The sequence below is a fragment of the Urtica dioica genome, chromosome 5 (genome assembly GCF_054948205.1).
Source record: "Urtica dioica subsp. dioica isolate 48M chromosome 5, U.dioica_male_clone48M_v1_H2, whole genome shotgun sequence".
NCBI lineage: Eukaryota > Viridiplantae > Streptophyta > Magnoliopsida > Rosales > Urticaceae > Urtica > Urtica dioica.
In genome coordinates this window covers 35,569,730-35,591,626 of record NC_142760.1, presented here as the reverse complement: position 1 = coordinate 35,591,626, position 21,897 = coordinate 35,569,730, and the positions used below count along the sequence as shown (strand labels likewise).

The window sequence follows — 21,897 nt, the reverse complement described above, 5'->3', positions numbered from 1 at the left end:
TCGAGCGGCAGCGCACCAGGCCGCCAAGGCGCACGAGCAAGATCTGGCGGAAGAGGAGGCCGTGCATTCCAAAATTGGCAGACTTCGAATGAAAAAGGGAAACAAAAAGAATAGATTGTAATTTTTTTAATTTATTGAACGTAAATTATCAAATTTTATGAATTTAATATTAGAATTTCTATTAAATTATTTATATAATTATTCTAATTAATATTACTCAAATTATTTATTTAATTTAACAAAAAAATTATTTAATTAATTTTTAAATTATAATTTTTATATATTTAATAGGCTGATTCTATTAGAATAAACATTTAAAAAAAAAACTACAGACAATCAGATGCGACTAGTCGCATCTGATACCTTCGCGGGAAGAGTATCAGATGCGACTAGTCGCATCTGATTGTACTAACACCCGCCAAAATATTAGGCAGGGAATTACTATCAGATGCGACTGGTCGCATCTGATACTTTTACCGCGAAGGTAGTCGCATCTGATACTATAATTCACGCTTTAATATCTTATTTTGGAGGATATTTAGGTGCGACGTTTGGTGCGACTAGTCGCACCTAAAATGTCGCACCTGATAGTGATGACTTTCAGGTGCGACAAGTCGCACCTAAAATCATCAGGTGCGCACTTTCAAATGCGACTTTGTCTGTCGCATCTAAAGTCGCACCTGATGATACTTTCAGGTGCGACATTGGTGCTTTCAGGTGCGACTTTTGTCGCACCTGATGCTATTAATTGTACTAGTGTTTTGACTTCCATAATTAATTTTTATTTTAAAATTATGATCATTTATTGACAAATTTGTTAATAAATAATTGTGTTTATCAACAAATATGTCAATAAAATATGTACTTATTTACAAACTTTGTCATAGTTTTGGAATACAAAAACAATTATTGAATTTTTGTCAAAAACACAATTATTTATTGACAAGTTTGTCAATAAATGATCAATTTTTATTTATTTATTTTTTGCTTTATTTTGGCCCAATTCGTCATGTCTTTGTGATCCTCTCTCTTTAATTAGGTGTCTCATCTTAAAAGGTACTACCTTACTTTTCCGTCTTTTTATGATAATAACTCATTTTATTCCGAAAAGAACTTATTTTACAATTTTAGTTTTATAATTTTATTTAACTTTTTCTTAGATTTTTATCATTTCATTTAAAATAACATCTGCAAATAAATTAAAAATAGACTTTATGAAATACCAAAAACTTTGGATAATAAGACGATCACCATTTTTCAAATAAGCTATTTTTGGAAAAATATCTCAGTATTTGTTAACATTAAGCTCATTGCCATCTGTTCTTCCTTTTCCATATTATCTGTTTCGATTTCATAAATTCCTCTATCCAATTGATGAATGAATCTTCAAATGTTCTTTATAAATTAATGTGTCTAGGTTGCAGCGAGTTTTCGCTGTGATTATTTGTAACAAAATATTTTTTTAAGGGAATTTAAACAGCATGGATTTCATAAAGACTAGGGAATTTGACAAGAAACAGAAACTGCCCCAACCCCTTCTGCAACTACCTGCCTTGAAACAAATAACATGGCATACCATTTTCTTTTTATATTGATTGAACAGCACGATGTTGGTGGCAATCCAAAAATAATAAATAAAAAAAATATCTTTCAATACATTCAAGGGTACACAATATGAAACAGTTAACTTACAATTCAGAATGAAAATATTAAGGCAAACACAATGAGTCCAATGATCAATGATGCAAATAACGTATGCTCTCCTGTCAATGACTTTCCAATATCCTAGTTGATAACGATGAAAGGTCGAAGAGAAGAGGAGACCTCTTTCAACTCTGGACATTTACTTATCACAGCGTGCGACAAGGAATCTGCAACGAACTGAACGCTCTTCAATTTGCACAAACCGGACAAGACAAAACTTTTCAAACCGGGAAGTTCCATTATTATTGTATCCTTGTTTTCGTATGCTATTAATTCCTCCAACTGCTCGCAGTCCTTGATAAGGATCTCTTCCAGATCCGGCAACGAGGCTGCTCTGTCAAGAACAAACAATGACTTCAATATTTTACATTCTACGAGAGACAATTTCTTGAGAGCAGAAAATGCCCCGAGTGGCAGCGGAAGAGAATCCGTTCCATCTCTCTCCCGACCTACTAGTGCGCGTAGGTTTCGCAAATTTTCAAGTTTCAAATCCTTGATATTTTGAAGCAGAGGAAACACAACCGGAGAATAATAAAACATGTACTCGATCTCACACCCTGAAATTTTGAGCCTCTGCAAGTTTGTCATGTTTTCGACGAACACGAGACGGCATATACTTGCTGCAATGTAGCAGCAAGTCACACTGAGGTGCTCAACATTATTGGGAATTAGAATCGGGAGATCACGAAGGCCGTCATCATCCACCGACACGAAGGTGCAGAACAGCGACACGGAGTTCGGGACTTCGTCTACTTTCGGGTAGTGTCCCACTTTAAACCTGAAATCACAGACATGCCTCGCCGACTTAAAATACGCGTGGAACAAGTTAAATTTCCTAAACGCCACTTTGAGAGTCTCAAGCTTTGTTAGAGTCGCCAACTCTTCTGCGTTCTCTAGCTCTGCACTTTCCGGCAACGCAATCGATAGGTAGCGGAGTTCAGAGAGCTTAGAGAGAAGGCCTTTGGGGTAAACCCGAGGCTCGATTCCACCTAAGTCGAGGTACACCAATTTATCCAACTTTTCCAAACCTTGAGGAAAGTCCCTCATGTCTGCACTGTGCAAGTCTAGCCTAATCAAGTTCCTCAATTTCGACAGATCTGGAACGTGCGTCAAGTTTGCGCAATTTCTAAGCCACAACACGGCAAGATTTTCCAAACAAGCGACGGAACCGGGCAGGCTTCGGATACTCGTGTCAGCTATATCGAGAACACACAGTCCCGTCATTCGTGTTAAGAAATCTTCCGAAACAGTTTTCAGTCCATTCACATTGAGACACAACGTTGATAGTCTTGGACACTGCGGGGGCTCGCCGACAGGGACAATTTCGTTTTTTCCCGTCAATGAAACCTTCTCAAGCTTCTCGTCCCATTTTTCTTCCCATACTACGTCCTCCACCAAGAACCGGGAAGGACTCTCGCGCATGATTTGTATCGCCATGTCTCTCACCGAGTCGTGGAGCTTCACGCATTTCTCGTGGATGTCGTTGACCGCTTCGATCAACAAGCAATCACGCACGAGCTCGTTCAACATAACGTGACATTTATACATCTTTTGTTTCCTTTCCCTCCCTTTCTCGACACTTCCTAGGACTATCAACTGGTCCATCAACAAATCTCTAGGGATCAGATGGTCTTCAGAGTACAGCGCACAGTGCAGAAGACACTCTTTCTGTTTCTCATCTCTCAACCGATCATAACTGAACCTCAAAATCGTTGTAATTCCACTCAACATAGAAGACGTGGCGTCCTTGAGCTCTGTTAGCGCAACCTCCCACTCTATCAGGTCCGTCTTGTCTCTCAAGCTTCCAGCCACGGTGACGATGGCTAAAGGAAGACCTGCACATTCTATAGCGACCCGCCTTACAATTTCACCGAGTTTCGGGTCTGAAGCCACGCTTTTCCCAACGTTATCCAAGAACAACTCCACTGCCTCTTCTTCCGATAAAAGTCTCATTTCTATTATCTCATCGCACTTCATCTTGCTACAAACGTCACGAGACCGAGTCGTCAATACAAACTTGCATCCATTTTCACGGGTCGGGTCGGGGACGCCGATCTTTTCGAGAGGGTAATCTTCCCATAGATCGTCGATGATGAGCACGAACCTCTTGTTCTTCAGCATGTTGAACTCCCTTAACAAGATCGTGGCCCTAGTTTCTTCATCGTCCTTGTCTTTAAGAATGTCCGTGCCCAACTCAAATTCGCGCCCGATTTTATCCTGTAAACCTCTAACACCAGTCGCTTTTGACGCTGTGATCCAGATCACCTTGTCGAACTTGCTTCCAATCTTGTCCCCGGGTTTCAATAGGCCGTTATAGACATGTTCGAGCACGGTTGTCTTACCAAGCCCACCCATGCCATGGACTCCGATCCTCGTAACTTTCTCATCCACCAAGGAACCCAAGATCTCGCCTTTTGTCTTCTCGCTCGTACTTTGGCCTCCAATCATCGCTGCTGTCGGCTTCTCTCTCCCACGCCGCTCAATCTTCCTGACTAGACTGCCTTCTCGAAGCTCAACGCCTTCTTTGTACAGTTCGTCAACTCCAGGTATCATTTCCTCAACTCTTCTCCCAAGCCTCGCGCGTGATGAGAATCTGGCACGCGCCACTTGGTTTCCGATCCGTTCTACTTCGCAAATAATATTTTCTGCGCGTTCCAGCCAGAATTTGACTTCCTCTACCTCCTCAGTTTCTCCGTGGATGACCTCGGTTTCGAGTCTTTTTTTTAGGTCTACTTTTCGGTGATTGAGTTTCTCCGACGCCAGTCTCAGAGCGATCATGTTCTTTTTCACATCTCTGTGATCTCTCCAACGCTTGGCTACGTGAGGCGATACACATTCCACAGCAGGGACAAGTACTGACACTATAATCTCCATTGCCCTGACTATATAGGCTTCCCTGCACCATTGAAGTTTTCTATTATAATGCGAAAATCTCCTATTATTACTATATGTGAAATTGTCACCCATATCCTCGAATTTCATTCAAATGCTTGGAAAAGGTTTAAAATTTGACCTTCCCATCTCTGTTTGCGAAATAGAAATCATAGAGGGACAAAAAAATATAATTTAAAAAAGTTCAAAGTAAGTTTTATAATTTTTTTTTTTTTTAAATACTACTTGTAAAAGAAGAAGTGTAAACTGTGTGGTTTTTAATTTCGTTTAGTGGTTTTTAATAATATAAACTTCACAATTATGAAACTCAACCACTTGCAAATGTGAGGTTAATAATTCAACCTTCCTTGACCCGAGCCAATGGGACTTGTACTGCAAGTTAAATTGCAGGTCTATTGTTCACTTTCTACCGACTGTATTATACATATATTAGACTATTAATTAATAATAACAGAACATTTACCAAAAATAAATAGCAAATCTAAAATATCCTACTTGCTTGAGATCAATAACTACCATGAACTTCTAGCAAGTTCAATTCGTTCCCCCAAAGCTTTTTAAGAGGATGGTATATCATGACTCTGCTTAACTCGGTGCCAATCTTTCTCTTCATACTCTTTTATCACATATGTGTCCCTTGATCTTCAAAAACTTACATTCGTTGATAAACTTTTTTGTACTAATAATATTTAGGTTGACTTTTTCCCTTCTATTTTCAAGCTTCAAGAGTAAAGAATTGTCGCACTGAGGGATATTCCTATTGTTTCCTTAACTCTGTCTTAAACTAGTTTCCGACTCAAGTTTTAATGTTTTGAATACTTCGGATCGCATCGGTCTCTACGTTACATTTTCTCTCTATGTTTTACGTAAGTTAAATTTATCAACTTCCTAATTTGAAAAATATATGATTGTGTAATTTTCTACTTCAAGCTCAAAAAAATATGATTGTGTAATTGGTACTTAGCTAACTAACAGACGTCATCGTTCTTTACCGAACAATAATATATTTCTGCTAAACCTCTTAATATTTTTTTATGTATGATCAGTCCAAGAAAAATCCATCTAAATTAAACGAGAGTGCAACAATATATATGGTAATAATAGTAGTGATAAATGAAAGACATTGGGTTTGTTATTTTGATAATCAGGCAATATATGTGTGGCTGACCTTAATATTTGTATGCTGTAGATCTACTGCATAATTTCCTGTTTCTACAATTCTGCTACACATGTCATATCATATTTAGAGATTTGATGTCTAAATAAAGTCAACGATCATATATTGATGAGCAAGAGAGTTACTTACTGCACAAATATAAGTCAACCGGGTGATGATTCCGAAAAACTTTGGATCTCCATTATGGAAGAACTCAAGAAAGTTATGATATAGACACAGATATGTATTTCCAGACACGACCTTACAGGATTGTTTGCAAATTAAATTAGTGCAAGCTGTTTCTGAGCTACAATACTATTAAAGTCTAATGTAACGGTTGTTGAAAAAAAAAAAAAACAGCCAACACAGCATGTACTATGTCGTGAGTACACACATTACACATATGGGAACAATCAATTTATTTATTTTTTGCTCAGGAAGAACAATTAAATATTTATTATTGAACTTCGAAGCGCAATTGAAAATTACTTTTACAGCTGTACATAATTTAGTTTGCACAGAGTAATATTGCTTTGATCTAGTCGCATATTAATTTCACTATAATATTTTATTTCTTTAATTTTGGTGGTCATAGGCGATCAATTTCACTATAATATTTTAAGAAAAAGTGCCAAGTTACTTCTAACTCAAGTACAAAAGAAACTTTTTGAACAACTAAGGGAATTTAAATAGCATGGATTTTCAGTATAAATAAATAAGAAAAAAAAAGCATGGATTTCATTGAGGCTTGACAATATGAGAAGAAACAGAATCAGACCCAGTCCCTTTCTGCAAACACTTGCCTTCAATCAAATAATATGGCAAATCATTTATATTGAATGAACAGAACAATGTTGGGCAATAAAAAAAAATGATTGGATTTGATATAATCAGGTAAATTCATGAATCAATCATCATAAGTTTGCCAATCGATTATAATTTCTATTCCCAATTTTTCTTTTTCTCGGTACAATACATATTAGAGTCGCTCCACAATCAGCCAGGAAAACATTCGAAGACACGAACCGAAAGCGCTTTTCGATCCAATCTCCTCTCCTCTCTACTTTCTCTCTCTCCGGGCTGCAACCGAAACCAAAACACAAAAAGAACGGAGCACATATAGTTTCACCTGTTTCATTATTGCTAATCAGATCAAATACACCATCAAGAACAAACAAGGAAGCTAATAAAAAAAAAAACATACGGGAACGAATCTACAACGGAACACGAGACCAACTCGGCAGAAAAAACAGTCGGGAACGACACGTGTCACGGCTGATTTTCGTCCGGCGCCGAAGCAGAGGTTCTCCGCCTGATCCGCTCGCTCCTCCGCCGCCCGTCCCCCGGTCCTTCGTCGGAGGAAGTCTCGTTGTTATCATCTTCTCTTCCTCTGGACGACGACCCAGTCTCAGTCGCTTCATCTTCTTCTTCTTCTTCTTCTTCTTCCTCCTCGTAGCTCTCTCCCCAGAGCCGGCTCGACCTTCTGATGCTGAGCTGAGCTCTTGCCCTCGACGGCCCCGACCAGCTAGCGCTCCGCGAAGCCGACCCCGGCGACCGGAAAACCCGGATCAAGAAAAACACCGTCAGCCACCGCCCGTCGTCGATCGGAATATCCCCGGCCGCCGCCTCGTCGTCACCGTCTCCGGCGGCGGCGACGGAGGAAGAGTTTTCTTCTCCCCCGGCGGCCATGGACGACTGGAGCGTGCTGAGCAGGTCCCCGAGGTCCCTCTGTCGCTCGAGCCGCCGCCAGCTCCGCTCCCTCGCGGGGTCCGCCTCCGACGGCCGCGCCCCCGGGTGCTCGTCCCTCGCGTGCCTCCTCAGCTCCGCGTAGGCCCCGCTGAAGCTGCACTTCTCGCACGAGCAGCTCCTCGGCTTCGCGTTCATGAACCGCCTCGCCGCCTCCACCACCGTCCACTCCTTTATCTCCCCCCGACACAACGGGCACATTATCCTCGCCGGATTCTCCACCGGATTCTCCGTCGGAGCAGAGGAAATCTCTGGTTCTTGTTCTCGTTCTCGTTCTGGCTCCGCTTCGGGTTCGGGTTCTGGTTCTGGTTCGGGTTCGGGGGAGAAGGATTTGCGGAACTGGTCGAGGCAGTTGGAGTGTCGGTAGCTCGTGTCGCACATGTAAGGGCGGCAGCCGTTGTCGTGGGAGGAGCAGATGAGGAGGACGGCGTTGTGAGGGTGTTCCATGCAGACGGGACACCTGGCGTCTTCCCATTCCTTGGCGTTTTCTTCCAACTCGGCCGACCATTTTTTCAGATTGGAGCTGCACGGGTACGGGGAAGCTCGGCAACGGTCGCGGGACACCGAGCGGTCTCTTCTCTCCTTCGGCATTTTTTTTTTTTTATGAATATTTCGGGTGCGGTCCCGCCTCAAGCACTGACTGAAACAAAAGTGCTATCAATGTTTAAAATCTAAAGTACTGTAAAGCTCATAAATTACACAGAACAGAATCTATAGCTACACTGTCTAAGAATTGCTTTTTTTTAATCAATCTTTGTGTGAAACATTCGAATTCGCCGTGATCTAACTCCTCAAATACATTTTCTGGGCTTTCTGGTTACTATGTATACAGAAACGGGTTAAGATAAGTGGATTGTCTAGACAGCACACGGCTTTATATAAACTTTTTTTTTCATTTCAATCATTGTGTGCAACATTCGAATTCACTGTGATCTAACTCGTCAAATACATTTTCTTGGATTTCTGGTTACTAAATATACAGAAACGGGTTAAGATAAGAGGATTGTCTAGACAGCACACGGCTTAAAATAAACCTTTTTTTTTCATATCAATCATTGTGTGAAAGATTCGAATTCACTGTGATCTAACCCGTCAAATACATTTTCTTGGATTTCTGGCTACTAAATATACAGAAACGGGTTAAGATAAGAGGATTGTCTAGAAACCACATGGCTTTATATAAACCTTTTAATGAATATTCGGGTGCTGTCCTGCCTCAAGCACTGGCTGAAACAAAATGCTATCCATGTTTGAGTTTGAATTAGTGTAAAGCTCATAAATTACGCAGAGAACAGAATCTTTAACTACACAGTCTATGGACTGCTGATTTGAAACATTTGAATTCACCGAAAACTAACCCGTCAAATACATTTTCTGGGTTTCTGGTTACTAGGGGTACGCAAACAGGTTAAGAAATGAGGATTGTCTAGAAAGCACTTGACTTTAAATTCGTTGATTCTAGATTTGACAATAATCTGCAATGCAAACTACTAATCTTGACCAGAGAAACAAAAAAGTGAATAAAAAAGCTTTCTTTTTCCCTCAATCTTGAAACCCCAATTTAGTGTTGTAATCTCATACCAGCAAAACGAAGAGTCCAACAAGCAATAACTAGTCATACTCATACACCGAGTTCGAACTAAAAAAAAGTGGTGACAGTCCTTCTATCAAAACTTCAAAACCCCCTTTTGAAAAGCTCAAACAATCGACCAAACGAAAGGAATAAAACTCTCACCTTTTTTTCTCTTCATCTTTCCCAACTACAAAGTCACAACGAAGTCTTAACCTTCCACATAAACATAGCCCCAAAAAAATTGAGAGCCCTAAATCAGACTGAGCTAAAAATAACCCCCTACACATCTCCAAATCTTCCACAGATCGTCTCCAATAAAAGAAATGAAAACCAAAGCCCATATTTTTTTCCATCGAAATCGAATACGATCCGCCAAAAGTCGGACCAACTAAAATATTGGACGAAGATGAAAGAATTTACCAGCTAGCGAGCGCGAGAGAGATAGAGCGAGTCCGTTAATCAATTCGACAAAACTAGCTCGATTCTCGACTCCGAGTCCCCGAGATTTGACTTGGCTCTGCGAAGTCCACACCCGAAAAAGCCCTTGAAATGAAGCGAATTTGATCGCTCCTCGAGAGAGAGAGAGAGAGAGAAGAAGAAGAAGAAACAGCCTTTGAAGTGCTATTTCAAGCTTAGGAGAGAGAAAGCTGTCGCTTGGCGAATTCGAGGCCATTATATACACACACACAAATATATATTTATCATGTAATAAAATATGTATTTTAATTTAAAAGTATATTTGATAATGGAATATGATGAATTAAGAGAGCGCGTTGGTGCATGTACGCGATTAATGTCTGACGTGGACGATTCACTTTCGCTGATTGTATACTAAAAGCGGCTTTGTTTTTAATTATTTGAATTTCCTTTATTTTGTTTTGAGCGAAAGTTTGAATAGTATGTTTTGGTCGTCGGCTGGTAGAGAAAGAGATGGTCGTTTAATCTAATGCTCTCCCATTTCGTTTTTCTGTCGTTTTTATTTCTTCATTTAACTCATATGTCTACAATTTGTGATATTTTAATTGATCTAAAGAGGATAAGGGTCAAATATGTCAACTTAAAAAAATTGAATATTGAAAATACTAAAACTAGACTAAACACTAAATTTCTCTTTTTTTATTATGTTGAATTACATATTAGCCAATATATCATTCTTTTATATATATATATTTTTTAAACTTGTAACTAACTAAGTCATTTTAATCTTAACATTTGAGATGTAGTTTTATTTTTGTGTCCTCCAAGAAAGAGAGAATTCATTAAAAAGAAGGATTTACGTTTCCATTATTTAGTCATGTAATAATGTCATACATTGCATAGTGTCTATGACTCGTTTATATATTTGATTCATCAATTCTACTAGTTGTTAATTATACTTTTTGTGTTGTGTTAATATTTAACCATTATAAACTATTATAAACACATATGTATATGTATGTTAATTTTGAATTATTTATTGGTATATATATTTTCATTTCTTAATGTGTTCAATAAAAATAAGTGTTATAAACTACTATAAATCACTGAAGCTTAAAAGACTATTTATTACAAACAAGTTATAAACTATTAGTAATCGTTTTAAATTAACAAAAAGGCTGTTATTAAAAATTAAAAACAAAAAATATGGAGAATAAAAATGAGAAAAAATAAGAAAATTAAGTAAAATATTAGTTAAATTAGTGGTGGGGTATTTTTGTATCTTTTGTTTAATTTCAGTGACTAATTTTCAATTATCTTTTGTATCTGAGGACCGGCCATCCTTCCAGTTCGCGGGACGAGGAGAGCACGCCTCCATTGATTCTGGCGCCTCCTTCCTCTGATTTCGCGTGCGACGGTGGCTTGCTTCCCCCGGATCCGTCGATGCCTTCCCTTCCGGATGCTGCTCAAGGTAATGGCTCGTGCTTCTCGGAGCCGCGCGACGGAGGAGGTGTCCGACCTAGTTCTATCGGCGTGCCTTTACTCCTCCGGTCCATGTTGGAGAGAGAGGATGGACACTCCATATTCTTCTTCGGTCGACGAGGGTTCACCCCCACCGATAGTTAATTTTTGTTAATTCTTGTTATTTCAATGTTAATTATTGTTAATTCAATGATAATTCTTATTAATTTAGTGTTAAATTGGAGGCGGCAAAGGCGAGAGAGGCTCTGCGTTTCCGATCGAAAAATCGATGGCTCAAATTTAAAACGGCGAGCATGCGTGTTTTATGGAGTCACTGCTTCGAGTAGAGCAGGCCGAGGTGGTGGCAGTGAAAGTGAGGGAGGCTCTGTGTCTCCGGTCGGAGAATCAGTGGCTCGGGACGAATGGCAAGTTGACTCGGCGGTGAAGATCGGTAGTAAAGATCTCATAAAATTTGGTATATTTCATTTTAATGAAGGGTATTTTTGTCTGATCAAGTTGGTTAATGTGCTTTATTGGCTATTTCACAATATAAACTACTAAATATTAGCTATTTTGACAAATTTATATTTTTGATTGACTAGTATACTCAAGTTCCCTATATAAAATTGTGATTGGCAACAATTTTCTTCTTCCGTGTTTAAACAAAACATTTATTTTCTCGTTGGGACAACTCTAAAATTTATATTGGTTTTTTCGTCATAAAATTGAACCATTGGCCAATCGTCGACAACCAACATTTGAATAAGTGGCTTAACAAGAGGATTAATTGAAGAAAGAAGAGCATGTCAGTATTCTGATACAAATAATGGCTAATTAATCTCAAATGGCCAAATCTAGTTTGTGATGTTGCTTTTATTTTGTATAATACACAAAGCTATATGAAGAAACATCAAAAAATATTTTGAAGTGAACACTGAAACCAGAAAACAGGCCTTTCCGAAAACAAACTCGTGCACTATCGCGCGTACGCGCTTGTAATTGTGACACCATTTATGGAGGACGAGCCCGTATCATTTTGTTGATCACTAGAATTGTGTGTCGAGAGAGGAGAGAAAGATGATTGTTTCGGTTCACGAACGTTGCTTATGTCGCTTCCAATCATCGAAACCACGTCAGACATTGTTGGCCTGTCAGCCGCGTTTTCTTGGACGCAAAGCAAGCCGATTCGGACGACTCTTTTAAGCTCATCTATTGGGCATGTTTTTTCCAATATCGGATCCATGAGCTCCAAAACATTTTCTTCTTTCCATAGATTCCATGCCTGCAAATAAAATTATATGTAAAAAATAATCCCAAGAGAGCAAACAGAGGATAAAAATATTAAAAGTTTATTAGGATATTGCTTACATGTCTTACTAGGTTTGGCGACTGATCTGTCTGATAAAAAGCCGTGTTTTTCTTACCGCATATGATCTCGAGCACCATGACACCGAAGCTGAAAACGTCGGATTTCACAGAATAGAGGCCGTCCATGGCATACTCCGGAGACATATACCCGCTGTTTTTTTCAGCATTGGTCTGACTCGAATTAGTTTAAAAACAAAAATCATGGTAGAAAGAGAAGTAGTTGATACTTACTATGTTCCAATTATTCGGCCCGTGTTTGCACGAGACTCGTTTTCATGGAAGATTTTTGCCGTCCCAAAATCAGAAATCTTGGGGTTCATGTTGTTGTCTAACAAGATGTTACTGGTTTTTAAGTCTCTATGGATAATCTTTAATCTGGAGTACTTGTGAAGGTATAGAAGTCCTTGAGCGATTCCTTCGATAATATTCATCCGCAATTTCCAGTCAAGCGACAATCGTTTGGTCTCATCTGCAGTGTAAAATTTCTCATTTTCAAGCAGCTTTGTACAGCTAATAAATGAAGAACAGAGTTATATTAAAAAAAGAACAAACCAAAAAGACAAGTGTCTAAGCTTTTGTTATGAAGATACTCATATATCAACAACTTCTCTTCTCCTTTAATACAACAACCGTACAGCCTCACAAGATTTCTGTGTTGCACTTTCGAGATTAACATAACTTCAGTTTTGAATTCATGTGCTCCTTGTCCAGATCTCTCGGAGAGTCTTTTTACTGCGATTTCTTTTCCATCATCCAATGTTCCCTATCAGAATAATCTTACACATCAGAAAGAATTAAATATATTTAATCAAGTATATAAGCTCATCAAGTATGACTCCGCTAATTGGTTATATAGTTTTGAGATGGTATCTGAGCCTGCAAAGCTCAACCGAATACCGTTAATAAAGTAATAGGATCCATTATCTTGAGAGAACATGTTTAAAAATATATTAAATATCAAGTAAATGTATCAAAATGATTCAAATGTTGGTGTGTAATAAATAGGCCAACCTTGAACACAGGCCCGAAACCGCCTTGTCCAAGTTTATTAGCGTCAGAGAAGTGTTCTGTGGCGGTTTCTATAGTTGAAAAGCTGAACAACGGTAATTCGTGATCTTTCGAGCCATTTATCATTGAATTATGTGCTGTCCTTTCATCAATGGCTGCGATGCTACTTCCTAACTCATTCATGAATTGCTCTGTCTCCCAACCTACTTGAGTTCTTCTGCTCCCTATTTCCCCTGTTTCATATATTTTTTAAACACACCATCTTTAATATTTTATCATTCCACTAACTTATTGATGAGGTTTATGGAGAAAGAAATAAATTAATGCACACAAACCTTTCAATAAGCGTCTTTTTCGCATCAAGTACCACACCGAGGTGACCAGAGCAAGAAAACACAAGGCTGCCAACGGACCGACGATTTTTACCCATAAAAGCTTATTTGTTGGAGTTCCTAGATGAAAACAAAATGATGGATTAAATGTTGCTTGAGTAACAAATTTTTTTTTATTCATATTAGGCATCATTTGAGCTCCATATTGCGTTGCAATGAAACTAGTTTCTTCTTGCTCAAGTATCACATGTTGATGATTTTGTATTGGGTAGCAAATTGGCACAATATTTTATTGGGGTTATTGCAGGTTTGATTATGTTTTTTAAGGTATTCCTTCTCAATGTTGAATGGGTGTTCAGCTGTCTATATTCAGCAACTGTTTCCTCTTCCAAAATTTTGGGTATTCCAGATTATGGTCACTCCTATATGTTCAAAACTGAAGACTAATTGCTGGCACGATTCGATCGGTGTTTTAAGAGCTTGAGACAAAGAAATTATATAGTCAGAGGATACATTGACACACCATATTGTGATATATTACCCCGATTTGTCTTGGTGTAATCAAGACAGAGATATTGCCTTTATTCAGCTCAAGCATCTTTGTTATATATTGACACACCTGATTGTGAGCCTTAAGGGAATTGCCTCTGTGTTGTTCAATGGGAGGTGAGCTTCGGCTGATTACTAGAGAGTGTATACTCGTGTTTGTTGTGAGAACATTGTCTGGAGGGATTGGGAAAGAAGTCTTCGAAGATATTTCGATGGAATAGTAATAAATTACATACAACTAGGTTAGACCTTAGGCAAGTAGATCTGTCATCTAAACTAAAACTATGTCATTTTATTTTTTTATTTTTTATTTTTTTTGCAGTTTTTCTTTGTCTAGATTATTAATTAAAGCACTCTTAAGACTGCCATTGCACTAGAGGTACTAAATTGGAAAAGAAGTAATTTTTTTTTGGTACTATGGAGCTGCAAAACTTATTGGCCATCGCGCTAGAATTCGCTTCTGAATTTCAATGATGAAAGAACTAATAACAGAGAAGCACGGAAACGAAAAACTATGAAATTACCTTTCTGGCCTTTTGGAGAGCTTGTTGTAGCTGTGTTATCTTTGGTTGCGGTTTGGGTTCCGTTCTGTGCCGTGACGTTACGGATGTAGAACGACTCCTTCATCTCCGCAGGACTATCATCAATCATCGGTTCGCTAGAAAATTTGCAGCCCAATCCATCGAGCGAGAACGAAGCATAAGCTATACAAGAGCAGTTTCCTCGGCACAACTCTTCGCAGTCGCTGAGGCCGAGACTTTTGTTAGCCGAGCCTTCCCAGCTGTTTATCGCTCCGAGCACGAACACAAACTCGTCGCCTTTGCTACACTTTGACGACTTCTTCTCTACGCAGCCAACGTTCCTGTATTCCTTCACCGTATCACACGCCACCACTATGCCGATAAACGAAGAGTTTTTGTCTCCGAGTAAGTACCGGATTTTTCCGGAAGAATCGATCTCGATCCACGAAACAGTATAATTAGTCACACTGTACGAAAAATAGCTCTCGTTCTCGTTCGATTCGTACTTTATCTTGATGTTCTCTTCCAAGAATGGGAAATACCCGTCTTCCGTCTCGTTCCAATCCCCGTTTCGCCAATGAGAAATCCCTCTCCTCCAGATTTCGAGCTGCCTCGTGTCGTTTTGGTCAACCCCGAGTGTGAACGCTCCGAATGATGGAGATCCCGGGCCGAGCCATGACGTGAGGAATCTTTTCCGAGGCTGACTCTGACTCTTCAAGTCGAACAAGCCGATCTTCATGCCAGGGAGAATCGTGTCCGTCGGACGGTCGAAACTCTGCCACATCACACCAAGTCCGGATCTTACGACGAGATTTCCCGAGTTGAGAAGCGCTGCGCTTGTACTTCCCGTCACGGGATTTCCCGAGTTGATGGTGAATGAAGCTCCTCTTTCGTTGTAGATCACCAAAAACCCGTCCCGGGTGAAATTCAGATATCCCGATGTGTCGTTCAGTGGATTTTCTCGGTTCGCAATCCAAACCATCTTGTTATCGAAACTGTCCATGCATCGGATCGCTAAATACCGGTTGCTCGACTGGACGGGATAGAAAAAACCCAACTGGAAGATCTTGTTTGGAAACTCCAAAACTTGCCAGTCTTTTAGGATTTCACCGGGAATCATTGTGTCCGCCGCGTTTAAAAGCCGATGATGAACAAACAGCAAAAGCAAAGCCAGAGAGCTAGCAATTGCAGATTCAAGCCTCATTCTGATATGTCACACAGAGTTGCAACTCCTGCTTTTCAATTCAGAGTCATAGCAAAAAACTAATGTAAATATCTTAATTATTTAACTCCATTATATTGTTTAAAAAAAAAAAAACCTCCATTGTATTAAACTTTAATCATAAGTGTTGACATCGATCTCAATAGATGACTTGGTAAAAGTATGTAGCTTGTCTTGGTCGTCGCTTATTTTTATACGTTAATACGTGACATTCATGGCGTTGATTGATATGTTTTCTTAATTTTTTTTATTTGTTATTTTATATTCTAATTTTTTATTTTCATCTGGAAAAACATTTTCCCCAAACTATTTTTTACTACTCGAAAACCATATTAATTGTATTAAACTATTTTTACATTCAATATTGATTTACCTTATAGTATAATCGTGCTTAGCGCTGATCAATAGATCTAGAATATCTTGTTGGAGAAGAGATATGAAATAGGAATCGTCACATGCAATAAAATATATTAATAAAAAAGGTTGGGGTTTTGAGATCATAAAGCGAATATTATATGTCTACGATGAACAAAGAATTTATAGTTTGTTTTTCTACAGAGTCTTGCTATTTCATAATAATGGTAATAATAATAATAATAAATAATAATATTTGATGTGTTATAAAAATAAATAAGGGAAAATAACACATTTATACCCTGTGTTTTAGTGAAATGTCGAGTTTAACCTTCGGTTTTCAAAAATGTCGAGTTCATACCCTCTGTTTAACTAAAATAACGAAATTATACCCTCTGTTTAATTAAAATGACGAAATTATACCCTGAAATAGACAACAGTGTCACGAATATTCTTTTTATTGACTTTTCATTGACGTTGGCTATAATATTTATATATAAACACCAATTATCTTTATTCATTCGCGCCATATATGTAATTTATTTAAAAACTAAAAAATAAACAACAGTCTCTTAATCGTGAAGAACACAGAAAGAGGCAAATGGGTAAACATCGATAGTTGATAGTCATCAAAATCGCACATTCGAACAGAGAATCCAGGATTTAGAGTTTCAATTCGAACACGGAATGAAGTCATTTCTTAGGAGGTATGAGTTTTATTATTTAATTTCAATTTAAGGCTATTTTTATTTCGAAATTGAGAATTTGTAAGTTAGGGCACTGATTTAGATTTGATTTGGTTTTTCTTATATAAGAGATAATATCAATGAAAGGGAGATTTGTGACGCTGTTATTCATTTCAGGGTATAATTTCGTCATTTTAGTTAAACAGAGGGTATGAACTCGGCATTTTTGAAAACCGAGGGTTAAACTCGACATTTCACTAAAACACAGGGTATAAATGTGTTATTTTCCCAATAAATAAAGTATCACTCGAAAAATATATAATAACAGATGGTCAGATTAACGGGGAAATTACTGGATTGTCAACCCTGCTAAGAACAAGTTGCTACTTCCTAATACAGAAAGTCAGACAATTTTTAAAATAATGCCTCTAAAAAATGAGAACTTGCTATGGAAATTTATAGAAACTTAATATGCAAAAGATTCTATTGAATAATAAGAAGAATAATAATGCTACAGACGTATGACCTTTTCTTTATAAAAAATAGCAGGAGTTACTATTCTCACTACATAAAAAGACCATCAAGGGCAGGACCGCGTCTTTTACAGTGGTCGACGAGCTAGATGACAAAGCCAATGAGAAGACAATGGTCGAAATTTTTCGGTGCAGATTAAACGGAAAACTACTCTTCAATGAAGAATGGAAATCAAATCTCGAGATATCTATCCAAGCCAACAAAGGTGTTACACCATGTTTCATGACATCTCAAACAATAAGCCAAACTAAATGTATCTACATGGACATCAAATTGAAAACATGCATTATATAAACAATTCGTGCACTATCGCGCGTATGTGCTTGAAATTGTGACCCCGTTTACAGAGGAAGAGCTTGTATCGTTTGGTAGATCGCTTGAATTGTGTGTTGTGAGGGAAGTGAAAGATGATTCTTTAGGCTCCGGATAATTTCCTGCATCACCTCCAAGCATCGACACAACTTCGGACATTGTTGGTCTGTCAGCTGCGTTTTCTTGGACGCATAACAGCCCGATTCGGACAAATCTCCTGAGCTCATCTATTGGGCACGTTTCTGCTAATATTGGATCCGTTAGATCCAAAACATTCTCTTCTTTCCATTGATTCCATGCCTGTAAATCATATCATGTGTCAAGAATCCCAATAGAGCGCGGAGAGTACGAAAACAAAAATTTAGGATGTTGCTTACGTGTCTGATGAGGTTTGGAGATTGATTCGTCTGATAAAAACCCGTGTTTTTCTTGCCACATATGATCTCGAGCACCATGACTCCGAAGCTGTACACATCGGATTTTACAGAATAGAAGCCATCCATGGCATACTCCGGAGACATATAACCACTGTTCAATTGGCAGTAATTAGTTTTTTCTAATTTGAAGGCTGGTGATAGTTAAAAAAAAATACATCATGCTAGAAATAGATATAGATGAGAGACTTACTAAGTTCCAACGATTCGGCTCGTGTTTGCACGAGACTCGTTTTCGTGGAAGATTTTTGCTGTCCCAAAATCTGATATTTTTGGATTCATGCTGCTGTCTAATAGGATGTTGCTAATTTTTAAGTCTCTATGGATAATCTTTAGTCTAGAGTACTTGTGAAGGTATAGGAGACCTTGTGCGATTCCTTCGATGATATTCATCCGTAATTTCCAGTCAAGCAACACTCGTTTTGTTTCATCTGCAACATTTTCTTTCTCATTTTACAAGCAACTTTGTATAACTAATAAGTGAAGAACAAAATTTAAAAGCAAGGAACAAGGATCAAACCAAAAAGGAAAGTGTCCAAGCTTTTGTTTTGAAGATACTCATATATCAATAACCTCTCTTCTCCTTTGATGCAACAACCGTACAGCCTAACCAGATTTCTGTGTTGCACTTTCGAGATCAACATAACTTCATTTTTGAACTCCTCTGCTCCTTGTCCAGATCTTTCGGATAGTCTTTTTACTGCGATTTCTTTTCCGTCATCCAATGTTCCCTGTAAGAATATTCTTAATATTAAAAATCATGCAGTAGAAAGATAAAACAAAATTGATAAGGTTATCAAGTGTTCGCTCATTGCTAAAATAGTTTTGAGATGTAACCTCAGGATAGTAAACGTGGTACAAGAGTCCATAAATCCTAATAGGCCGAACAAGGGTCTATCTTGAGATAGCTTGTTAAAAATTCCCCGTAAAAAATATATACAGACTTAACAATGCATATAAGGTTATAAGTTACTTGTGTCATTGCCTATTGGCAACTCGGAACCCCATGATATCAAATAGAATAGTACAATAGACTCCTAATAAAAAAAAAAAAAAAAAACCTTCATTGTTGCTGTAGTAGGAATAGGCCTACCTTGAAAACAGGCCCAAAGCCACCCTGGCCGAGTTTATTAGCCTCAGAGAAGTGTTCTGTGGCGGCTTCTATGGTTGAAAAGCTGAACAACGGTAATTCGTGATCTTTCGAGGAATTAATCATCGACCTATGTGTTGTTCTGTCATCAATGGCTGCGATGCTACTTCCTAACTCATTCATGAATTGCTCTGTCTCCCAACCCACTTGAGTTCTTCTGCTCCCTATGTCCTCTGTAATTCATATTTGTTTTTTTATATGCACAACGAACTTTGTTTTCCCAAATAAATTTTGTGATTATATATGGAGAAAAAAATATATAAATAAACACATACCTTCTGATAAGTTTCTTTTTCGCATGAAGCACCACACCAAGGTGACCATAACAAGAAGAGCCAAGGCAGCCAACGGACCGAAGATTTTAAGCCATAAAGGATTTTTTGTTGCAGTTCCTAGATGAAATAAACATAGTTGCATAATTGTCACTAGTGTAACTCAGGAAAGTTAGGGACGAACTTGATAACAATAAGTTTTTGCATCTTAGGCACTATATGGGCTCCATACCGTGTTGTAATGTAACTTTATCTCTATGGTGTTTATTGAAAATTTCCGTTCTGATTTTCATAGAGTATTCCTCTTTCGAGATTTAAAGGTATTAATTCTAGATGATATGAAATGCAAAATGTTTATAATTGAACACTTTATGGCTAGGCAGGGCATAGAGCTCTGAATCCAAAGGAGCACTGAATTGATAAAATTGAGTTAAAAAGTAATATTTTACTCTACTACGTGATCACAATATTTTATCTTGGGCAAGACTTTGCATAACATGGTTTATGTCGAGCAAAGACATTTCACTCAAAGTTTGTGCAACCGACGGGCATAATTTTTTTACTTAAGAGTCATACATAGCACAAACTGTGTCACATTGCGCAAGAACTCAGTAAGTGCATAAAGATGTTATACAATTTATTAGTAGAAGAACACATGGGAACTGTGGAAATTACCTTTCTCGTGTGTCGGAGGGATTGGCGTAGCTGTGCCGTTTTTTGTCGCAGTCTGGGTCTCGTTCTTTGCCGTAGCATTACGGATAAAGAATGACTCCTTAATCTCCGCGGGAACATCAGTATGCAAAGATCCACTAGAAAACTTGCAGCCCAATCCATCGAGCCAGAATGATGCATAAGCTGTACAAGAGCAGTTGCTTCGGCATGTCATTTCACAGTCGCTGAGACCAAGACTTTTGTTGACCGAACCTTCCCACCTATCCATCGCTCCAAGCACAAAAACGAACTTATCGCCTTTGCTACAATTAGACGGCTTCTTCTCTATGCACATTTCGTCCTTGAATTCCTCTTCGTCACAAGCCACTTTACCTGAATTGAAAATCGTAAAGTTTCCGTCTCCAAGTAAGATCTGGATTTTTCCAGTATAATCGACCTTGATCCACGAAACATTGTACTTGGTCACACTGTATGAAAAATAGCTCTCGCGTCCGTCCGATATGTACCTCATCTTGATGTTTTCGTCCCCAATAGGGAAGTACCCATCTTCCGTCTCGTTCCAATCCCCGTAGCGCCAGTAAGGAATCCCTCTCTTCCAAACTTCGAAATGCCTCGTGTCGTTTTGGTCGACGCCTAGTGTGAAGGCTCCGGAAGATGGAGCTCCCGGGCCAAGCCACGACGTGAGGAATCGTTTTTGAGGTTGGCTCTGACTCTCCGAGTTAACCAAGCCGATCTTCATGCCTGGGAGAAGCGTGTCGGTCGGATGATCAAAGCTCTGCCACATCACCCCAGAACCGGATTTTATGACAAGATTCCCCGAGTCGAGAAGAGTGACGCTAGCGGTGCCCGTCGCAGGGTTTCCCGAGTTTATGGTGAAAGAGGCTCCTCTTTCATCTCTTATCACCAAATACCCGTCCCGTGTGAAATTCAAATATCCTGAGGTGTCATTCAATGGATTTTCTCGGTTCGCTACCCAAACCATCTTGTTTTCATTACTGTCCATGCATTTGACTGCCAAATAGCGATTGCTCGAGTGGACGGGATTGAAAAATCCCAACTGGAAGAACTTGTTTGGAGACTCCAATAACTGCCAGTCTTTTAGGATTTCACCTGGAATTAGTGTGTCCGCCGCGTTTAAAAGCTGGTGATGAACAAACAGCAAAAGGAAACCCAGAGAGCTAGCAATTGCAGCTTCAATCCTCATTCTGATATGTCACACAGAGTTGCAAATAGTGCTTTTCAATTCAGAGTCATAGCAAAAAACTAATGCAAATATCTTAATTATTTAACTCCATTATATTCCTTTTTAAAAAAAACCCTCCATTGTATTAAACGTTAATCATAAGCGTTGACATCGATCTCAACAGATGACTTGGTAAAAGTATGTAGCTTGTCTTGGTCGTCGCTTATTTTTATACGTTAATACGTGACATTCATGGCGTTGATTGATATGTTTTCTTAATTTTTTTTATTTGTTATTTTATATTCTAATTTTTTATTTTCATCTGGAAAAACATTTTCCCCAAACTAGTTT

The 21,897-nt window shown here is 38.6% G+C and overlaps 4 protein-coding genes across 7 annotated transcripts; all 4 read right to left on the bottom strand.

Annotated features, from left to right (window-relative positions):
• Positions 1 to 1,638: 1,638 nt before the first annotated feature.
• Positions 1,639 to 4,670, bottom strand: LOC149398129 (putative disease resistance protein At5g63020). The gene has a single exon (XM_089615515.1). The coding sequence runs from the start codon at positions 4,576 to 4,578 to the stop codon at positions 1,786 to 1,788; it is 2,793 nt and encodes a 930-aa protein (XP_089471641.1). The 5' UTR covers positions 4,579 to 4,670; the 3' UTR covers positions 1,639 to 1,785.
• A 1,886-nt stretch (positions 4,671 to 6,556) lies between these two features.
• On the bottom strand, positions 6,557 to 9,723 carry LOC149398128 (MAP kinase kinase kinase, putative (DUF1644)). 4 transcript variants are annotated; one of them, XR_016297064.1, is made up of 3 exons: positions 9,492 to 9,723; positions 6,957 to 8,138; positions 6,557 to 6,881 (listed from the first exon to the last, which is right to left on the bottom strand). XR_016297064.1 is itself a non-coding variant. In XM_089615128.1 (2 exons), exon 2 carries the CDS (start codon positions 8,087 to 8,089, stop codon positions 7,022 to 7,024), a length of 1,068 nt encoding a protein of 355 aa, XP_089471254.1. In that variant the 5' UTR covers positions 8,090 to 8,134; positions 9,492 to 9,723; the 3' UTR covers positions 6,557 to 7,021. The 4 variants fall into 4 exon arrangements, 2 of the variants coding, with proteins under 2 accessions (XP_089471254.1, XP_089471253.1); XR_016297065.1 differs by having other exon boundaries at positions 6,557 to 6,832; XM_089615128.1 differs by having other exon boundaries at positions 6,557 to 8,134.
• Positions 9,724 to 11,925: 2,202 nt separating this feature from the next.
• LOC149398127 (G-type lectin S-receptor-like serine/threonine-protein kinase CES101) lies at positions 11,926 to 15,931 on the bottom strand. The gene is made up of 7 exons (XM_089614462.1): positions 14,731 to 15,931; positions 13,661 to 13,777; positions 13,329 to 13,558; positions 12,870 to 13,080; positions 12,549 to 12,786; positions 12,318 to 12,468; positions 11,926 to 12,231 (listed from the first exon to the last, which is right to left on the bottom strand). Exons 1-7 carry the CDS (start codon positions 15,929 to 15,931, stop codon positions 11,926 to 11,928), a joined length of 2,454 nt encoding a protein of 817 aa, XP_089470588.1.
• Positions 15,932 to 17,829: 1,898 nt separating this feature from the next.
• On the bottom strand, positions 17,830 to 21,567 carry LOC149398126 (G-type lectin S-receptor-like serine/threonine-protein kinase CES101). Its single transcript, XM_089614460.1, has 7 exons — positions 20,367 to 21,567; positions 19,695 to 19,811; positions 19,363 to 19,592; positions 18,790 to 19,000; positions 18,463 to 18,700; positions 18,213 to 18,363; positions 17,830 to 18,135 (listed from the first exon to the last, which is right to left on the bottom strand). The coding sequence occupies exons 1-7, from the start codon at positions 21,565 to 21,567 to the stop codon at positions 17,830 to 17,832; spliced, it is 2,454 nt and encodes an 817-aa protein (XP_089470586.1).
• Between the last annotated feature and the right edge of the window lie 330 nt (positions 21,568 to 21,897).

What these genes read in the sequence shown, in the direction of transcription:
- LOC149398127 (XM_089614462.1), bottom strand. Translation starts at nt 15,931, where the DNA reads ATGAGGCTTGAATCTGCAATTGCTAGCTCTCTGGCTTTGCTTTTGCTG. An exon ending in AAAAAGACGCTTATTGAAAG is followed by an intron (nt 13,559 to 13,660) that starts GTTTGTGTGCAT and finishes TATATGAAACAG; the next exon opens with GGGAAATAGGGAGCAGAAGA. An exon ending in GTTTCGGGCCTGTGTTCAAG is followed by an intron (nt 13,081 to 13,328) that starts GTTGGCCTATTT and finishes TTATTCTGATAG; the next exon opens with GGAACATTGGATGATGGAAA.
- LOC149398126 (XM_089614460.1), bottom strand. Translation starts at nt 21,567, where the DNA reads ATGAGGATTGAAGCTGCAATTGCTAGCTCTCTGGGTTTCCTTTTGCTG. An exon ending in AAAAAGAAACTTATCAGAAG is followed by an intron (nt 19,593 to 19,694) that starts GTATGTGTTTAT and finishes TATGAATTACAG; the next exon opens with AGGACATAGGGAGCAGAAGA. An exon ending in CTCCAAACCTCATCAGACAC is followed by an intron (nt 18,136 to 18,212) that starts GTAAGCAACATC and finishes TATGATTTACAG; the next exon opens with GCATGGAATCAATGGAAAGA.
- LOC149398129 (XM_089615515.1), bottom strand. Translation starts at nt 4,578, where the DNA reads ATGGAGATTATAGTGTCAGTACTTGTCCCTGCTGTGGAATGTGTATCG.
- LOC149398128 (XM_089615128.1), bottom strand. Translation starts at nt 8,089, where the DNA reads ATGCCGAAGGAGAGAAGAGACCGCTCGGTGTCCCGCGACCGTTGCCGA.